Raw genomic sequence first — 19,289 nt, forward strand, 5'->3', positions numbered from 1 at the left:
CAATAAGTGGTGGCGTGGATAAGAAATTTGAAGACAAAGATACAGTGGCATAGAAAAGGACAGCATGCTGTGTTGGGAGAATGCAGAGTATCAGAGAAAGGGGATGGGGAGTAGAAAGAGGGGGGGAGGGCACAGAGAGGCAAAGTGACTAGGCCTAGAAAGATGCCACACAAAATATCAGTGAGTATGGAGCCCTGTGGGATGAAGAGAACTCCTTATATTAAATAGGTTCACTAATCTTTGAGGTTGCTTGTGTTCCTGGAAGCCTGATTGTTCCAGTTTTAACCAATCTCTGTCCGGTATTAGAGAGTAGCCTTACTTCCTGCTCTGTCTGGGGTGCTCTCCTCCCATTCCCTTTTCATGTCTCCCCCTTATTGGAGAGTCAGTAGAACAGTTAGCTTTTTCTATGCAACTTCTGCCAATGAGTTTCAGCTACTGGCTGAAGTCACATCCCACAAATGATCCTTCCTTCCAAACTCTCAGCTGAATTAAAATAACCTGTACTCTGTAGGAACAGTTCATCACTTTTATTTACAACTGCCCCGTAGTTTTAGAGCAGATACAGTAGAAAGTTTCTGAGCCTGCTGGGCAAAGTTCAAAACTCCACAGACAGAGCCAGGCAGGGCATCACCACAGCTTGCGTCAATGCAATGGTGACAATAAGAGTCCACACCTAAAAGCTGTCTCTTGAGTCACCCAGGGGGGCTGGAAGATCCATATACCCGGTCTAGGGACAATATGGATTATCTGAGTTGTAAGAGAAGTGGTAGAGATCCTGCTTGACTGCCATGAGCAGGCCAGGAACTCCTCGGCTGCCTCCGAGTCTCGAAGAGAACACCACACTGGGGATGGAGTCCCTGGAGGATGGGTGTGGAGAGGGAATCATTCTGAGCAGATGGGCATCTTGGAGACTCCAAATTCTTGTGTAGCAATCCTGACCAACTGGAGAGGAAAAAGCACTGCAAATCAGGACAAGGAAATGCTTCCACATAAATGATCATAACCAGCTTTGAAAAATTCTGGTCCCAGAGGAGGAAAAAGGTATTTAATACACTATAACAAAAGAACCATTGCCCATCTTCATCCATGCATGAAAAAAATCCTGAGTTCCTCCAAAAAGGAAAAACGTGACTCAAATATTTTACTCAACATAGGGTGGGATGGATACAAATAACTGTAGGCAAGATCTCAAAAAAAAATCAGGCAACACAGAGCTTAGTACGCCACTATCCAAAGCAGTATCCCCACTGCTAGATTCTTTATTATCGATCATAATGAAAAAAAAAAGAAAGCTCTTACCATGATTGTGCTGCTTATGGTGAATGCAAGAAAAAGCAAACAAATTCAGGAATATCTTGGTGTTTCTATAGCCCCCTGTAAAGGGGTTCCCTTCACTGCAGCAGCACCTCCTGGAGGCCAGGCATGGTGTATCAGTTGTCTTTTGGTCTGGCACCCCCTAGCGACATGCACTCTGTCACCACAGTGGAGTCTCTTCCCATAACTCAGCCCTCCTGCCAGGTCACAATATTTATGTCTGCCCCTTTTGGGGTAACAGAGTACAACCAAACTGTAGTCCCATTACCTTATTGTAGTCTTCCTTCTGTCTCTGGGCTCTGTTGTCTTTACACCCCTTACCACAGGTGGTTTCACCCTACTTTTCTTGGTGGCTGGTAGGGGAACCCAGGCCCTCCCTCTACTCTGGCCTCAAACCCAGGGACCCCGTAAGCTGGCAGCCAAGGCCTACTCCCTCAGATTCTTTGCTGCCTCCCTAGATGCTTCCTACCTCTTCTATCCCCCAGAGAGTGACTGCTGGCTCTCCCTGCACCCCCTTTCTGCCACAAACTTCCTAGCATCAAAATCACAACCCAGCCCTTCCTCAGTGGGGCTTCATTATCTGTTAAGCCTGGCTCTCTCTTGCAGGTGCTGACAAGTATCTTAACTGACTTCTCAGGCCCACATGAATCTCTTCAGAACCTGTGTGGGGTACACATCCCATCACATTCCCTTTCATCCTACTGTCTCCTTTGGATATCAAAGAAAAGACCCAATATACTCCTGTTATTTAATATGACTTTCCAGGACATCTATCCTTCTATGTAAATCAGTTCCCTTTTTATGGACTCATGAAAAGGTTTAGTACTGTTTTCCTTTACTTCTAAATCAGACACTTGCCACTCTCCCTTCCATTTTGTCTTCCAATGTCTTTCCTAACTTCTGACTGAGAAATCCTACTGGCTGGAGAATATCTTTTGAAACCCAGAGGACCATCCTCATAATTAAAATTCATCCAAATCATTTTTGTTTTGAGTTACACACTTGTGGTTTATTATGCTGTTCCCAATGCCAGGAAGGAATGAATGCCCCCATAATTTCCAATAGTCTCTCTCTACAAATGCCCCACATACCTGGGTGTAGAGAACCAAACATACATTCACTATGGAAAAGCTGACACACCTGCTGTAACAAGCCCTTCCTCCTCGTTTATTTGCAGAGGGAGAGTAGCATGTTCGTTATGATGGCCTTCATACTGTTTCACACACTTCACTGCTCTCAGGTCCCATAGCTTTATCTGCAAGTGGCAATGGTAATAGAAGAAAGGACATTTTAGTGAAGCAGCGGCAAGTTTTGACAGTTGTTGCTGGTGATAGGGAGAGAAAGGAGTAGACACCCAAGGTTTTACAAACTCAAAAGTGAATTCCTTCAGTTTTGGAATTACCACCTAGACACCATTATTTGAAGCACTGGTTTAGGATACTGGCTGTGGGAAACCACTTATAGAAAGGCTCGTTCCATTTGTTTTACTGCAGGCAACTTGTCTAGTGGATTGAGCAAAGGGGACTGAGTTTTAATTTTGCTCTGCCACAGACTAGTTGGGTGGCCTTGGGGAAGTCACTCTACCACCACCACTCCATCTCTGTTTCCCAATCTGTGAAAAGGCGATAACACTGCTTATTTACTTAACTCACAAGGCTGTGGTGAGGAGTACCTGTTTAGGCCATGTCTACACTAGGGGCACTATAGCAGCACAGCTATGCCTTACCTACCTATGCTGCTGTAACCATGCAGCATAGATGCAGACTACAGTAATGGAAGGGGTTTTTCCACTGCTGTAGGAACTCCATCTCTGGAGCATCAGTCACTACGTCGATGGAAGCATTCCTCTGTCAACCTACCTGCGTCTACACCAGGGATTAAGTCAGCACAGCTATGGTGCTCGGGGTGTGGATTTTTCACACCTCTGAGTGCCACACCTATCCTGACCTAAATGTGAAGTGCTAAGCATTACTAATCCCTTCTCTAGGGAATGATGCGAGTGCTAGGGTGGTGCCATACGCTGCACTGGCAACTTGTTAGAAGCCAAAGGAAAAATGAACTTCTGTATTTTTCTGCCTTTCTTTCTCCTTATCTGTCCTCTCTGCCTGTCCTCCCCATTTTACCTCCTCCATAAACTCCACATTCTCCTCTCCTTTATTCTCTATTTGCCCCATTTGCCTTTAATTCATTATCAAAATATCTTTCTTAGTGGATCTCCCAGCTCTTGAATCCTCTCTGGTGGAGTTGCTCAGGAGGATCTGCATCAGACTTCTTATAATGACCCAATGACTAGCAAGCAGCATCTCCATCTGGGTCAGGGAATCCCAGTAGAATTCCAAGTTCTTGAGTGAGTGTGCTGTGGCTGTTCCAGTGCTTCGTGCTCACGCACCAGTTGGAGAAGACAAAGGCCACGTCTACACTAGCGAGCTTATAGCAGCACAGCTGTACCATCACTCATGTAGCTGCTCTATGTCGATGGAAGAAATCTCTCCTGTGGACATAATTAAACCACTTCCAATGAGCGGTGATAGCTATGTCGGCAAGAGAGTGTCTCCTGCTGACATAGCACTGTCCACACCAGTGCTTAGAATCACAGACTATCAGGGTTGGAAGGGATTTCAGGAGGTCATCTAGTCCAACCCCCTGCTCAAAGCAGGACCAATCCCCAGACAGATTTTTGCCCCAGATCCCTAAATGGCCCCCTCAAGGATTGAACTCACAACCACTGAGCTATCTCTCCCCACCCAATGTGTTTTTTTCACACCCCAGAGTGACACAGATTATACCAACAAAAGTGCTAGTGTAGACATAGCCAAACTCCAAGTATCTCAGAACCAGGAGTAAATATCAGAGAATACAGACATCTGCAAACCATTCACAACTTCCTTCTGACCAATCATTGAGCTGGGAAAGCTTTGAGAGATTGGGCAGGGGACAAAGAAGGACTAACAAATTCTCTAACGTCAGGGGCATGCTCTTTCAGGTCTTTCCTGGCCAACAGAACATATGAGACACTATCTAGCTTTCCATAAAAAGAAACTCTACCTTTCCAGCCATGTCTGCTGCCATAAGATAGTACTCAGCTTGGAGAAGGCGAACAGATGTGACTGCTGAGTCATGGAACAGACGGACAGCTTTCCAGCTGTGGCCCCGCCGGCTGCGCTGACGAATGTCAATGCTGAAAACCTCCCCTGAACGGCAGCCATTGTACAGCACTGGAGTCTAGACAAACCAGAACATGCAGGGAGATGAGTCTTGTAACATTTAACAGTATCAGACAGGTTTCTCTAGTCAGTTGTGGCCACTTTCGTAGGAAGGGTTCAAATAATAAGATAGCGCTTCATTGTAGTGCCAGAATAATATCACTGTACATGTAGGATCACAAGAACAGAATTGCATAGTCACGTTGCAAAACACTGCAACCAACTTAGGACTTTCATTCTGCTTTCAAACATTTAGCAGTAAAAAAGCAATGGAAGCTTGGTCTTGTGATTAGATCGGGGGAACGGGAGTTCTAGTTCCACCTTTGCCACTAACTTTGACTCTGAGTAAGTCATTTAACCTCTCTCTGCCTTACTTTCCCCATCTGTAAAATGCGAACAATACTGATACTTAGTCTGTGTGAAGTGCTTGAAGATGCTCAGGTAATAGGCACTATGCCTGCAAAGCCTTATTATAATTCCTTGCATTTGTTGTTTCACTTTCTTTTAACCCTTTTCTATTTAGCAAAATTGATTCTCCCCCATCCCACCCCACATTTCCAATGGAGCTTGAAATCAGTGTAGCTTATTTTTGTTGCTTTTCCATGGTCAGCCACGTCATCAAGTGTCAACTTCATTGCTGAGCAGCTACTGAAGCCACCACAAAAAGTAGTCACAGTGAATATAGGGCTGCTGGTTCCACAAAATCAGCAATGCATACATCTCTCTAACAAATCAAAGGCCCATGTCCCTTTCTACCTGGGTGGCAAACTGTTGTGCCAGTACATCACTGCTTGTTCCAAATGTCTGCCGATGACCAGTCATTGCATTGGTCACAAGGACTCGTCGCATCAGCCCTGAGAAAGATAAAACAAATACATGGCCATCATTTGGGCAAGACCACTTGGAGGCCATGATGGAGGAGATCTTTCCCCTTGAGAAGTAGTACAAATACACTCCTGCTTACCTGTGCTGAAGCAGTTATCAGCCTGGGGGTTCAGACACCAAGCACAGGACCAGGCAGTGGAGATCTTGAAGCTGCACAGCATTCCAGGCTGATCTCCTAAGGGTGGCAACAGGGACGAGAACAAACTGTGAAGCCCCCAGGCACCACAAGGAGATGTGGAAGGAAGCTTCAAGTTAACTGTGCCCCTAGAAAATTTCACCAGGCCTCTGTACCTCTTACAATATTCACGTTTTCTGCTTCCAGTGCACTACACCACCCAGTTACAGGCCTGTTGCTACCCAGCCTGTTCTTCTGGAAACAGAAGATTGCTCTACCTGATGCTTGAGTGATTGCCGAAGAACACTGCCATGAGAACTACTCTGTAGTCATAGGCATGATTCTGGGGGAAGGGAGGGAAGACTGAAAGAAATAGCTACACAATGCACCCACATTCTCAAGGTTTATAAAAACTGGGAATACATAGTGCTTTAATACAACTGCATTGGAATAAGGACACCATTTTGCCTTCCTCAGCAGCCAAAGCCTATCTATGCCCCTGCCTCTCCCCTTGATGAGAATTCATAAGGATTTTCAAAAAGTAGCACATTAGGCACTAAAATTATGTTCATCGGGGGGGGAGGGGGGAGGGAAGGAATGGGGGAGAAGTGAGGAAGGGTCTTGTTTGGACAAATGCAGCTTTGAACATGCTACACTGGCCCTCCTGTCTGCTGAATTAGTGAAGTTTAATTATATAGCAACACGCGAAATTTGCACTGTTCCCTCAGCTCCCAACCCAGTTCAAAACCAATCTACTGACAGTTCCTAAGTGTGCAGTTTTTATTCACTTCACACAAGTATGTTAAGACCAAGCTCTCAGTTGAGGGTTAGAGATGACGCTGCAGGTGTCTTATGTATCTGAAAGCAGTGATTTTCAAAAGACCTTAGAACGGTGGTCCCCAAACTGTGGGGCGTGACCGCTCTAAGGGGGCACGGAGGAACATTCAGGGGGGCACAGCGGGGCTTGGGCCAGCCCCCACAGGAAGCAGGGAGGGAGCACCACCCAGCCCCATTCTGCCTCCTGTTTGGCTCTGGCCCCGCCCTCTACCCCAGCCACAGCTCCAGCCTCAGCAACCGACCATGGCTCCTGACCACAGTTTGGGGTGTGTGCGCGCGAATGGACAGGTTCCATTACAGGTAAGAGGAGGGGGGCACAATGGAAAAAATTGGGGGACCACTGCCCTAGAACTACTTTTGTCAACTGGTAAAGCATCCTGAGTGTCTTCAAACAGCAACCCTTCTGCACTAACGCTATGTGACTGTTTTTAAAAAGCCTCTGGAAATAACTCATGTATTTCCCCCCCATTAAGGTGCTTTACATGTTTGTCTTCACCAGACACTTCTTTGGTGTAAATTTAAGTGTGGCCAAACTTGCACAGGACACAAAAATTAGAGGTGTAGCAAAATTACAGAATGACACTACAAAGAGACCTGGAGAGAGCAGCATAGAGAGGACTTAAGTCAACTCGGGGAGATTCCACCCTTATGAAAAGGAACAGCACATATACAACATAGGGGAATGTAGCCACACCCATCAAATTAAAGCCAATTTATTTTAACCTTCTCTCTTTAATATTCAGGTTTTCATATGACTGAACACAATACACAGTGCTTGCCATGGGCTGGGGGTGGGAGATCAGTACTGGAAGAGGAGCAGAGGGGCCTACAAGAGGGCTGCCATCTCGAATAGTCCCATCAATAAACGTATGTGAACAACTACTGTGGGCAAAGGTCGTACCTGGGAGAACAACTGTGCACTGGTTCACTCCATTTGAAAGGACCAGATAGTTTGAGTGAGCACCTGTTGGGCTATCTATCTATCTATCTATCCAGGTTCTATGTATTAAGGGAGGCCAAATAACTTACATAGGAAAAGTTCCAAATAAATATTTACTCTAGAGGCGAATACATTTTCTGCCAAGTACCATACAGTAAACAACTGGTGCCATAAGCTATCCTTGTTATCTAGTTCCTAAAGTTATTACTATCCAAATCAGTTCTTGGGCTTCATCACACAGCGTTAATATTCATTCTTGTGATGCTTACAAAACTACTCCAAGTATTAGAGAATGAAAATACAGAAGTCATCCCTCATTCAGGCCCTCTTCAGACTACAACTTCTAACCGGAACAGAAAGGTATTCTACCTGGGTTAGAGTTGCTGAATAAGGATGCTGGAAGCAGACTGGCACAGCCTGGAGTTTCTGCAATCCCCATGAGGCACAACCTGCTGGAGGCTGTTAAAGAAAAACCAAGATTTCTCCCAGAAGTGGCACATGTTGCATAAAATTACTCGGGGGGGGGGGGGGGCCGGAAGGGAAAGAAGAGATGCCATTGAAGCATGATACACATAATATTCTGTCCTTCAAGATGCCCCTCGGATTACCTTTAGAGTGATTCACAGTCACTAATGAATTAAGCCTCATCACATCCGTGAGGTGTTCATTCCCCTTCTCTCATAGGAATTAGAGGACAAGATCTGTAATTCTATGATTCTAGTTTTAATATTTAACATTCCCCAACAGGGAATTTTTCCAATCATAAAATATCATCCACATATAGAACTTCGGAGAGTGAAGACACAAAAAACAACCTTTTCCAAACTACTTTGGGTCTGTCTTTCCCAGTGCATAAAAAAAATTAAAAATGGGGTTGTATCACATTGCTCTCTGGAGGTAGTAACAGGTATGGGCAGGATTTAAACTTACTTTTCCAGATCAGTGTGATGGAATTATGATCAATAGATGGGCGAGAGTGAAAACTCCAGGCCTGCTGCAGTGCAGGTCTGAAACACCACGCTGAAAAGTCCTCTTCCTCTCCCAGTAGTATGACCATGACACTCTGCTCCCTGACACTATCCCCTGGCTTCTTGCCATTGTCTGAATAATTTTTTTGAACTCCTTGTTCTCCCTTTCAAGGGCCTTCAGAATCCAACACTTGCCTACATCTCCCCTTGTTTGCTAATACTCCAGCACACACCCTTTGTCTGCCAACAAGCTTACCTCCCTGCTCCTTTCACATTCTCCATTCGTGTCCCTGCCCCTTCCACGCAAGCCTCTGTCAGTACAGATGCACATCTTTTGTGTAGCATTCTGCCACTAATCTGTAATCAGACATTCCCCACTGCCAATCCCAAACCTGACTCCCTGATGGGTTCATAAAAGAAAAACACTTTAAAGAGCTCTTCTGAGAGTTTTCCTACCCCAGCCCATTATTTTGTCATTCTTGCTATTTCCTCCCTATACCCAAAAGTGATTTGATGTTATTTATTCATTGTGTTAACTCTGAAGGTTAGGTTGTAAGAGCCTTGTCTTTTGACTTACTATATATCTGAATGCTGCCATGTGTACTTATGACTTAACAACATACTTTCTTTCAGCTTTAGGGCTTCTTTCATTATTTTCCAGTGATCCATTAAGCCCTTTTGAGGCAGGTACTTGGGATTTCTTATTGATAAATGGCTGTCAGTCAACCTGTAGAACTCTTTGCCAGAGAATGTTGTCAAGGCCAAGACTATAACAGGGTTCAAAAAAGAACTAGATAGTTCCTGGAAGATAGGTCCATCAATGTCTATTAGCCAGGATGGGCTAGGATGGTGTCCCGAGCCTCTGTTTGCCAGAAGCTGGGAATGGGCGACAGATCACTTGATGATTACCTGTTCTGTTCATTCTCTCTGGGGCAACTGGCATTGGCCACTGTCAGAAGACAGGATACTGGGCTAGATGGACCTTTGGTCTGACCCAGTATGGCCGTTCTTATGTTCTGTTTTGTGAAGCAATTTGCCATTTAGTGGAAACAAGCCTGAAGCTTTATTTTAAAAAAAGGATATAAAACGTGGGAATCTTGATGAGTCAGCGATGCCCAGCACACAGAATTCACCTACAAACAAAAGCAAGACAGACCAATACTTGCTATCTCCTGTTTAATTCAGAAAAGACCATTTTCAAACATTCCACATAAGTCTGAAAAACTGAGCACACACCCTTAGTATACTGGAGAATGCCAAGAACAACCTGGAAAATGACTAGTGATGACTAGCTGAATAAAGAGAGACAGGCATTTCAGCCTCTTGCTAGTACTTGCATGAAGCAGAAAAAGGTCAGCACCCAAAAAAGTCTCCCCAAACCTGGATGGGCCCATTCAGCACACCTCTTAACTAAGACAGTTTTTCTCCATTGAACTGGGCACCTACAGGTTGTTGTATTTTGTCCTAAAAGTTCTTCCCATTCAAAGAGAGGCATTTTTTTTCTTTCTTAAGACGAAACAGAGCAAACAAATCAGCAGTAGAATTAATCGCTCAAGGCCTCTTTTTTCAAGTGCTGCCAAGAGTAATTCTGTGGAAATATACTGCTCATGAAAAGTGCTGGACTGACTGTTTTGCAACACCATTCTCCAAAAGCAATTCAGGAGTATCAGCGCTCAGGTCTCTGTGGATTCTAAATTTACTCAACCCCTTATTGCTGGATTCTTCCATTCTCTCTTCCTTCCCTCCGCCCTTCCCTCCCCCCTTCCTCATTTCCACTCACACATCCCATGGTACAACATTTTGAGAGTTCCAGAAGGGAAGGAAATCCTCCTGGGTGAGGAGCCAGTGGAAGAACGGTACCTTGCGGTTTGTGAAGTAGAGGTTGTCATACATCTCCACCGTGAGAGAGTCCTTCCCTAAGCCACTGAGGTTGATGATACCATATTTACACCCTCCATGCTCTACATCATTCACAGTGAATATCCGCTCACAAGCCGTGTCTGCCTGCAAAAGAAGTGCATCACGATAGGCAATTAAACTAGACCTGGCTTTAGGTTGTCTGCTTGGGTCCACAATGAGAAATCCATTAACAGAGCTTTCCCACCATCACCTGATTGCAGTTCAGCACCACAGACACTGCGTGTGTTTGGCCATCTGCATTCTAGAGAGATTCACTAGAAAAACATTTAAGATACGCTATTTTCCACTTCAACACCTGACAACAATGAATGCTGTCTCCTATTGGCTGAGTTCTGGCATGGCACCGTAGACAGATCTTGCTGTCATGAGGAAGCATAATCAGTAAGTACAGGCTCCAGCGCATAAATGAGGCTCTGCATAAAGAATTTTCATTCAGTGTAAATGTAGATTTTTCTGTCATTTGAAAGCCTCCTTCCCCTACTGGATCAGATTGGTGCCGTTGCAATCAAAGTGCTGGTCCTGAGTTCCAGATTTTGCTCTCATTTAAACCTGTGGAAATTTTCAGTACCCCCACTGGTTTCAACAGCTTCCACTTACATGCACTGGATCAGCAGGGAGCTTCCAAGGCAGCCTCTGTAAGATGCCTGCCCCTGAAAGCCGCTACACAGCCAGGACTCAGTGTGGATGAGCTTCCCAGGTAGCCTCTGCTATCAGAAGTTCTCCCCCAACCCACAAAACCCCCCTTCAGATCCAGAGACTCATGATGTCGCTCTTAACATCTACACAGACTTTTTGGACTATAAACTCTGCTCTTATCACTGACTTGACTCTTCCACCCCCATTGACTCCATCAATCTCATCCTCTCCCTTTCTCCTCCCTCTTTTGTTATACTCCATTACCCATCGACCTCTCCTCCTCTCTCACCAGCAGAGCCTGCCAATTATCTTCATGACCTTTCCTCCCACCCTTCATCTGGTTCTGTCCTTGCAGATTGTAAACTCTTCAGGCTAGGTGTTAAGAAAGCACCCAGCACATTTTGGGCACTACCACAATATAAATATGTAATCGAGAGCAATATTTGACCCAAGGATTTATTCATTCCACCAAAAGAGTGGAAAACAGTCAGTGCAGACTGCTTAAAGGAGAATGGTCACAGGGAAAAGATACCATATTCATGCTTAGCTGGCCCCAGAGCTCCCCAAATCTGGAATACCTTCTTTATGGGAGGAGAAACTGCCAATACAATCTGCTACAAAGAAAAGCACTTCCCAGTGTACATAACCCAACATATAGGTTATTACAAATCCCAGAGCGCACAAGAAAATAACTATAGCCAAGTGCTCTCTAGCCTTAAAAATTGAAGTGCCCATAACATACCACTATTAGTTTAAAATTGTTGGTTCCAGTAACTGAGGAATCTGGGCTCCGAATCTCTACCTTCCTCCTCTGCATGCAGTTCACCTTTAATTCGTGGACCAATCTATAAAGGAAAACATGTTTAACTATGCTGATATTTAATGCCAATTAAAGGAATTCTGGGTAAAAGGCATTGAGATGCTTCTTTATCTCAGCAGGTTAGGCAACAGGTAAACAGCCCAAGGAGCTGGCAGGTTGCAGCCCCAACAATGTATAGCACGAGCAACCTTCAGATCCTAAGACTCAGAGGAGGTCACCATATATAATCTTCGGGGACCCCATCTGTACATACACCAGCCTTGTCCCACCAATGCAATTTCCCAATCAGCTTCTACTGCAGAAGGCAGGTTGCTGGCATCTGCTGACACACTGTCTACAGTAACACTCTCACTTGCACCACTGAAGCCATGGAAGTTAAGGAAAAGAGAAATTTCCTGTAGACTAGGTCCATTAAAGTGTATTTACATAAGGAAAAATTCTACAATATGCTTATAAAGTGCAGGAGAGTATGTATTTATAATAAGGATGGGAAATTTCGCACTCAAACTATTCAAAACCCGATGATTAGAGAATATTTTTTTTCATCTTAATTCTTGTCATTTTAGGGAAGACATGATGAGCCATTCTGTAGGTATGTGCTGTATAAAATGTAATGGAAAAGCTTCACAGAAAACAATGGGATGTCTTATAAAAAAGGCAGTGTATACTTTTGTATTACCAATGCTTCCCCAGCTCTGTCACTTACTGGAACAACAGAGTATGCTACAGATTAATGGCAAAGAAACATTAGCAGTCGGACTGTATAGGGTGAAAAAGGGATTTGAAATTATCTTACCTGCAATAATTGGTGGAGCTGAGTAACCCTAACTGCCTCTTGCGTAAGACAAGTGATGAGTTCAATCCAGCTCTGGATGTTTTCTATTAAAAAAGAACAAATGAAAGTGTGCAATCACGTGCTTGCATAGGATCAAAAGCAGCCCTCTTGACCTCCAGAATAGTGTCTGGCTGCTTCCAAACACAAAATTAACTGAGTGCCCTTCAGTCTACTGAATTCCACAGTTATCCAATTTTTGCTTAATACTATGTGACTGTCTCATCTTGCGGTTCGAAATCCATGTACCATTTTCACTACAAAATAATGTCTCAAGTTCTTATCTTAAATCAAAAACTCTGAAATACAATATGGCCACCTAATGCTGCCATCGAAACTTTAGCTTTGGCATTTCCTTTTTTACTTTAACTGTGCAACCTTAATGTTGCAATAACCAAGCCTTTCCATTTGTCATTTTAGAGTTGGGCTGAATACTTTCAGCGCTCATGAAAGCAAAAGATGGAATAGTAGATGGAACCGGGGCAAGGCAAAGCATACCAGGTTTTTACAATCCATTTCGTAGTCTTAACGTAGATTGAAAGTCAGTTTTTAATCAAACAGGTTGTTGGGGCCTTTCAGAGGTGCTAAGCACCCACAGCTCCCATTGAGATTAATGGGACATGCAAGTGCACAGTGCCTGTGAAAACTAGCCCACTGATGTAGTCATTTTTTAATGGAGACATCGGTCTGACCCCATAGCGAAGGAAGCATATCCTGGCCCCAAATGATAGTATTTACTGTCTCTCAGAGAATTCATTTGTTCTGAAAACTTAAAAATAAATCAGTTAAAGAATTAAAATTAAATTAAAAATTGGCTCTTTAAGAAGTTTAGCACCTTGTGTCAGACTCTCCCCCCCCGATCTCAGTAACAGAACACCATAGAAACATCAAACTTCCTATAACTTACTAAAATCTTGTCCTCAAGCTACATTTGAAAAAAGTGTTAAGGATTAATCATATTTTTTTTTATTCTTCATAGAAGTTTTTTTTCAGCACATGCTAAAGGACACAATGTTCTACTATAAAGAATTCCACAACTAGAAAAAATGACTATTAATCCTTACAAAAAAAATTAAAAAAAAATGCATAGGCACAAGATTTTAGTGAGTTTTATCAATGAACTGTTTGAAGACTCTGTGACAGGGCAGAGTTAAGGTTTTAAGTTTAACCTTAACTGTGAATTTCCTGACTATATCATACTTGGTTTTGAGATAATTATATCATCCCTGTAATGTATTTTACCCTAAATTACTGATTATGTAGTCTCAACCATAACTCCATCTTAACAAGTTTTTTGGGCGGCGGTATGAACAAATGTTTGAATATTTGACCTTGAACATCAAGCATTAGAGGTGATTATACCAAAGCTGAAACTGGAGGGTTTTATAACCTGTAGCCCATCCTGGTGTCTTGGATCACAGCACAGTAAAGTTTAAATGAAATTTCAGAGACAGAACCCACCTTCTTTTGCATTTCCTCCTCTTCTAAGAGCTTCAGTCTCTTGCACTCCATCTCCTTGTACTGGAGGCTCTCTTTGGTGAGAGGGTTATAGTTATTATGTCCAGGGAGCAGGCGGAAATAGCGGTTCTTTTCAGGGTCATAGTAAAATCCTGGTAGTTCTATAAAGAGTAAATACCAAACAAAATCAGACTGAGAGCAAACCTTTTCTATTGCCCTTTGACCTCACCCAATTCCATAGTAGCAGCCAAGAGACAGCCACTTTGGGGATTCCAAGTCAAAAAGGACACAGAAACTTCTGCTTCTAGACTGGCAGGTCACAAATGGGGAGAGGAATTGATTACATTAATGGCCACCTCAGCAAAAGCCAGATCATGCTCCTATTATCTGCAGAGGAAATGTCATTACAGGGATACGAAGAGGGAGACCAGCAGTAATGGAGATTAAATTCAGCAAATAGAAATGGGGAAACACAGGGAAAGGTACCTGAGAACAAAGACATGGCCACTCTTCTTGAACATAAATAAGTCACAAAATCAGAGGGGTAGCCGTGTTAGTCTGGTTCTGTAGAAGCAGCAAAGAATCCTGTGGCACCTTATAGACTAACAGACGTTTTGCAGCATGAGCTTTCGTGGGTGAATACCCACTTCTTCGGATGCAAGCAGCGGCCACTGCTTGCATCCGAAGAAGTGGGTATTCACCCACGAAAGCTCATGCTGCAAAACGTCTGTTAGTCTATAAGGTGCCACAGGATTCTTTGCTGCTTCTAAGTCACAAAAGGCATACTGCTGACAAAAAATATATATTTTTTTAGGAAGCCCCAAACACCGAGAACAATGGACAACTGATCATCGACCAAACATAAAAGCAGCAATCCCTTTCCCCAGGACAAACACCCTTTCCTAATTACACTTCCCAAATCAAAGGCTTAGATACCTACAATCCATGAGACATTTCAATTGTGGACTGCACTGGCTCACTCAGGGTATGTTTACACAGCAAAGAAAAACATGCAGCTGGCCCGTGCCAGCTGACATGGACTTACAGGGCTCTGGCTGTAGGGCTGTTTCACTGCTGTGTAGGCTTCTGAACTCAGATTGGAGCCTGAGCTCTGGGATCCTCCCATCCCACAGGGATGTGTTGTACTGTTGTATTTTCTTTGTCTGTTTAACATAACTCTTTCAATAATGTAACTTTTAGAAGATTTCTGCCACAGGTGGCTATAGATATTAGAGAGGTGAAGTAAACTATGATAGGATCTTCTATCTTCATACACCCAATGTTTAGGTTCTGATTTTTGGCCCCTGCACACAGTGGTCCCTTACCAGGCACTGGAGAGCTATGACATACTTCAGAAGAGGATCCGCTGTTGCTGGTGCCTGCATTCAGTGAGTTCCATGGTTCCTCTTGTTCACACCTAACAATAAAGCACTGTTATGTCCGGCCTGCAAAATTGTCTTGAAAATTTACCAGCCCAGATGCAAGATCTCCTCACACATCTTTCCCATGAAGATTATTCTAATGAAAAAGCTATTTTGCTTTGTTAAAAACAATGATTTTCCCTAGGTGAGTAGAATTTGGCAAGGCTATTAGGTATATTGTGTATACACAAGATATGTACACAGAATGAACATACAATGTGAAAATAGTAATACTTCATTTTCATCTTCAAGGTATTATATAAACATTAAAAGATCATCATATTAAAATCTAGTCAATTTTACCTGAAACTACTTTTAATGTTTTGTTTTTTTTAATATTGTACAACTGCCCTGAGTTTTCTTGTCAATTTTTGTGATTTGCTTTCTCCGTGCCTCCATGTTGTTATGTAAAAGATCCACACAAATAACAGGGGAAAACACACTGTCTCTACAGTGAAACTGATACTATTGGTGAAACCTTGGTACTGCTGAAATCAATGTGAGTTCTGTCTTCAGTGGGGCCAGGATTTCACCCAAAGTGTTTTGAAATGCACAGAGTAAAAAAACTGAAGAGATCAGAGAAAATTACTACTTTATTTCAATCACAATGAGCTTAGCTATTTTGTGCAATAATAGTAGGTAAAAGACTTTCAAAACAGAAGTAAGCTATTTTAAGTTGGCAAGGTCCATACTTCAGGTTGAATTTCCCTGGGTTATTTTCTTAAGATTCTATTTAAAATTACATGCATCATGTGTTACTAATTCTCAATGTTTCTGTTCATACTAAGTTCTGTAATGGATCTTATAGCTTGTCATTCTGAAAGTAGTAGGTCAAGCTGGCTTAGAGGCTGCATGATTTAGTGTTCTGAGAACAGGATTAGGACCAAGGAACTTCTTAGTTCTAATATTGGCTCCATCACTGGCTTGCTGTGTGAGATTGAACTAGTTATTTAAAGGACAACAATTAACACACACAAAAAATCACTTCAATCTGAAACCCTTTTTAAAACCTGTTTCCCCTTTATAGTCAGAATAAGGGTCCAATCCTGCAAACACTTAAACATGTGTATAACTTTGCATGTGAGTAGTCCCAATAAAATCAATGGTCCATAATGTTTGCAGAATTAGAGCCTTAGTCAGTTTGCCCTGCTATTTGTGTGAGTATCTCATAGCAACAAGGGAGAGAAAAAAATTTAATGCCACAAAAAATTATCAGAAAGACTCACAAAGGCAGGTGAAATATGTAAACTACTTTTTATTGTAAAAATGGGCTAGATTTCAAGATAAGAGTCCCTATAAACTTTATCTCAGTTTCCCAGTCTGTAAAAAATGGGAAATATATATCTATTTTACAGTAAACATTAACAAAACAAATTAAGAAATACCAAAAAAAAAACCCCACCCCCAAAATCCCAACCTTCCTTCCCCCAAACTACCTTTGTGAACTGTCTTAAAGTCTAAAGTATTAAAGATAAAGTATTAAGCGGTGTATACTTGCCTTTCAGTAAAGCTACAATGGTTGGGTCTTCTGTAGTGGTTGGGATGGTAGGTTTGTCTGCGATTGCTCCACCTCTCCTTTTCTTTACTTCTCCAATTGTTTCTCTTCATTCCTCACACTAAAGCACACAGATACATACACAACTACAATTTCAGTTCCAATTGTCTGGAAGGGTTCAACACACAGGGTATTCTCTTAATACATAATTTTCCTCATATTTCAAATTTGTCTTGACATGCTGCTGGTCAAAACTAAAGAGTCAGTGAAGGAAGAAACTTATTTTAGGATGAACACAGAGAGAATATAAAGGCCACATACTTGTAATATAAATAGAGAAAGAACAACAGGTTGAATAATTTAAAATGAGATTGGACTAAATACAGGAGACAATATAGTATGCAATAATCCTTATTTGGCCCACAGGAGAGCAATATAATGACTTAATATATATTTTCCTCTAATTTCTATGTATGTTTATGTATGAATGCCCAGGTACCTAGAATTTCTATGGACCAAATTCAAGCCTGGTGTAAACAACTGTAAATCAATGGAAATACATTTGCTAACACCAGGGCTGAATTTGGCTCTATGGAGACAGTATGATGGCAGCAATAATATTCTTCCCTGTCAAACTAAAAATTGCAGTGAGTTAAGCGCAGTGCTTCAGATTATAACATCATATGCTTTTTTTGGGTGTCAAGTCTCTTTCTGCAAGGTATTAAGATTATATCAGATTGATGGAAGGAGAAATATCAGTTTTACAAATAAGTCTTAGTTGCCTGAGTTTTAGTTAACTTTTGGCTGACATATTTGTCAATGTTTGGGTTATACTGAATATATTTTTAAATGATAAATTCTGGTTCTCTCCATGAATATAATACCTATTTTGTTTTTTTTTGTATTTTACTCTTGCAGCACGATGACAGAGACTAAGACTCTTGCAGCATGATGACAGTATGGCCTCTTGCAGCATGATTTACATCACAGTAACAATACACATAACACCCAGCAGTTCCAATCAGGAGCAGTGTCCCATTATGCTAGGTGATGCATGGACACCTTCAACAATATGGTCACTACAGGGTTTTATGAATAACTCCCCCCCCCATGAGTCAGGGTACTTGCTGGATTTCCTGAACCCAGAGCAGCCTGGTGACTGGCAGTGCTTTTTTTATCTGCATTTCACCAACCTCCCTCTGAGAATCTCCCTCCTATACCTCCATGACGCGCACAGCTGAGGACCAGGTCCCTGCTTAACTGGGAATCTCCCCCCTTAGCCCCAAAGAGGTCAGGGCCCTGCCCACGTGCCCCCTGCCCGGGGTTCCCCCGCCCCATGGGTTACTGCCCAGCGGAATCATGTACGAGCCCAGCCCCCGCCCGTCAGAAACCCACCTCTCCGGGCCTGCTGCTCCCGATCGCCACTCGCCACACGTGAAAACGGCCCTGCCTCCTGTACCCGGCCCCGCCCCCTTGCCGCTCCCAGCCCGCTCACTGGTTCAACTGTCACGGTTGTAGGCGTCTGATTGGTTCTGAACAGTATCTATCATATGACATACTGTCCGCCCTGCCAAGTGAGCAAAGGGTCAGGCTTCACGTGATCACTCGCGGAAGTGGGAGGGGGGGGGTCATGGTATGTCACGTGACGGTCTGACAGTAGAAACGCGCCGCGGGCTCCTGCGGTCCGGCGTGCCCAGGAACGGAACGGGGCGGGGAGTCTGGGTCGCGCGTGCGCAGTTGCAACGGTTGGGGGCGGTGCCGGGTGGCATCGCCTGTGACTGCTCGTCGCGCCGCCGCCCGCTGACTTGTTTGCCCTCGGGTGAGGTGGCCCGGCCCCGGCAGTGAAGTTAGGGCCGGTTCTGTGCGCACCTGCCCCTGGGTAACGGAGGCCCCAGCGTGTTCCCCCCGGGCCGTTAAACAGATACGGCAGTTGCTGACGTTACACCCTGATGTCATCTGAACTTGCATCTGAAGAAGTGGGTCAACTTGCATCCGAAGAAGTGTGTATTCACCCACGAAAGCTCATGCTGCAAAACGTCTGTTAGTCTATAAGGTGCCACAGGATTCTTTGTTGCTTTTACAGATCCAGACTAACACGGCTACCCCTCTGATACTTGACACCCTGATGTCAGTCAGTGCCTCCTAGACAGTCACGAGTCAGCTCATGAGCCCGGCCCCGAAAATTCCCTTCCCAGAGGTTTCGAGATGAGGCTTTGGATGTGAGCTTGATACAGAGTGTGAATGATTTCCTGTGAGCGCGCAAATACCACTGTTTCGTAGGTTTGCTAGCTTAAGTTAAAAGGAGAAACGGAATTAGTAGAACAACTTCACTTCTACAGTGTTATTTGTTTACACTGACTATTCCTGCTCCTGTGAGTGGGGGCCACAGTAGTAAATATTTTATGAGCGGTATAATATGTATAAATAGTTTAACATGCATTTAGT

General features: G+C 43.4%; 2 protein-coding genes across 13 annotated transcripts in view; one reads left to right on the plus strand and one right to left on the minus strand.

Moving 5' to 3' along the window:
• Positions 1-506: 506 nt before the first annotated feature.
• On the minus strand, positions 507-18,380 carry DCAF4 (DDB1 and CUL4 associated factor 4). Of its 3 annotated transcripts, none has more exons than XM_039535052.1 (14): positions 18,240-18,380; positions 16,848-16,965; positions 15,254-15,345; positions 13,932-14,089; positions 12,435-12,517; positions 11,561-11,663; positions 10,123-10,266; positions 9,346-9,395; positions 7,664-7,743; positions 5,482-5,577; positions 5,274-5,371; positions 4,360-4,536; positions 2,455-2,569; positions 507-942 (listed from the first exon to the last, which is right to left on the minus strand). In XM_039535052.1, exons 2-14 carry the CDS (start codon positions 16,955-16,957, stop codon positions 728-730), a joined length of 1,521 nt encoding a protein of 506 aa, XP_039390986.1. In that variant the 5' UTR covers positions 16,958-16,965; positions 18,240-18,380; the 3' UTR covers positions 507-727. The 3 variants fall into 3 exon arrangements, with proteins under 3 accessions (XP_039390986.1, XP_039390987.1, XP_039390989.1); XM_039535053.1 differs by lacking the exon at positions 18,240-18,380 and adding an exon at positions 18,065-18,086; XM_039535055.1 differs by lacking the exons at positions 16,848-16,965; positions 18,240-18,380 and having other exon boundaries at positions 15,279-15,345.
• A 164-nt stretch (positions 18,381-18,544) lies between these two features.
• Positions 18,545-19,289, plus strand: part of DPF3 (double PHD fingers 3) — a 246,937-nt gene continuing 246,192 nt past the window's right edge. For 6 of the 10 annotated variants that reach the window (XM_039535057.1, XM_039535062.1, XM_039535064.1 and 3 more), the window contains exons 1-2: positions 18,545-18,844; positions 18,928-19,095. The gene's annotated coding sequence lies outside the window, so the exon portion shown is untranslated. The remainder of the gene's footprint in view (positions 18,845-18,927; positions 19,096-19,289) is intronic. The other 4 variants (XM_039535058.1, XM_039535059.1, XM_039535060.1 and 1 more) reach the window with 4 other exon arrangements.

The sequence above is a fragment of the Mauremys reevesii genome, linkage group 4 (assembly GCF_016161935.1).
Source record: "Mauremys reevesii isolate NIE-2019 linkage group 4, ASM1616193v1, whole genome shotgun sequence".
NCBI lineage: Eukaryota > Metazoa > Chordata > Testudines > Geoemydidae > Mauremys > Mauremys reevesii.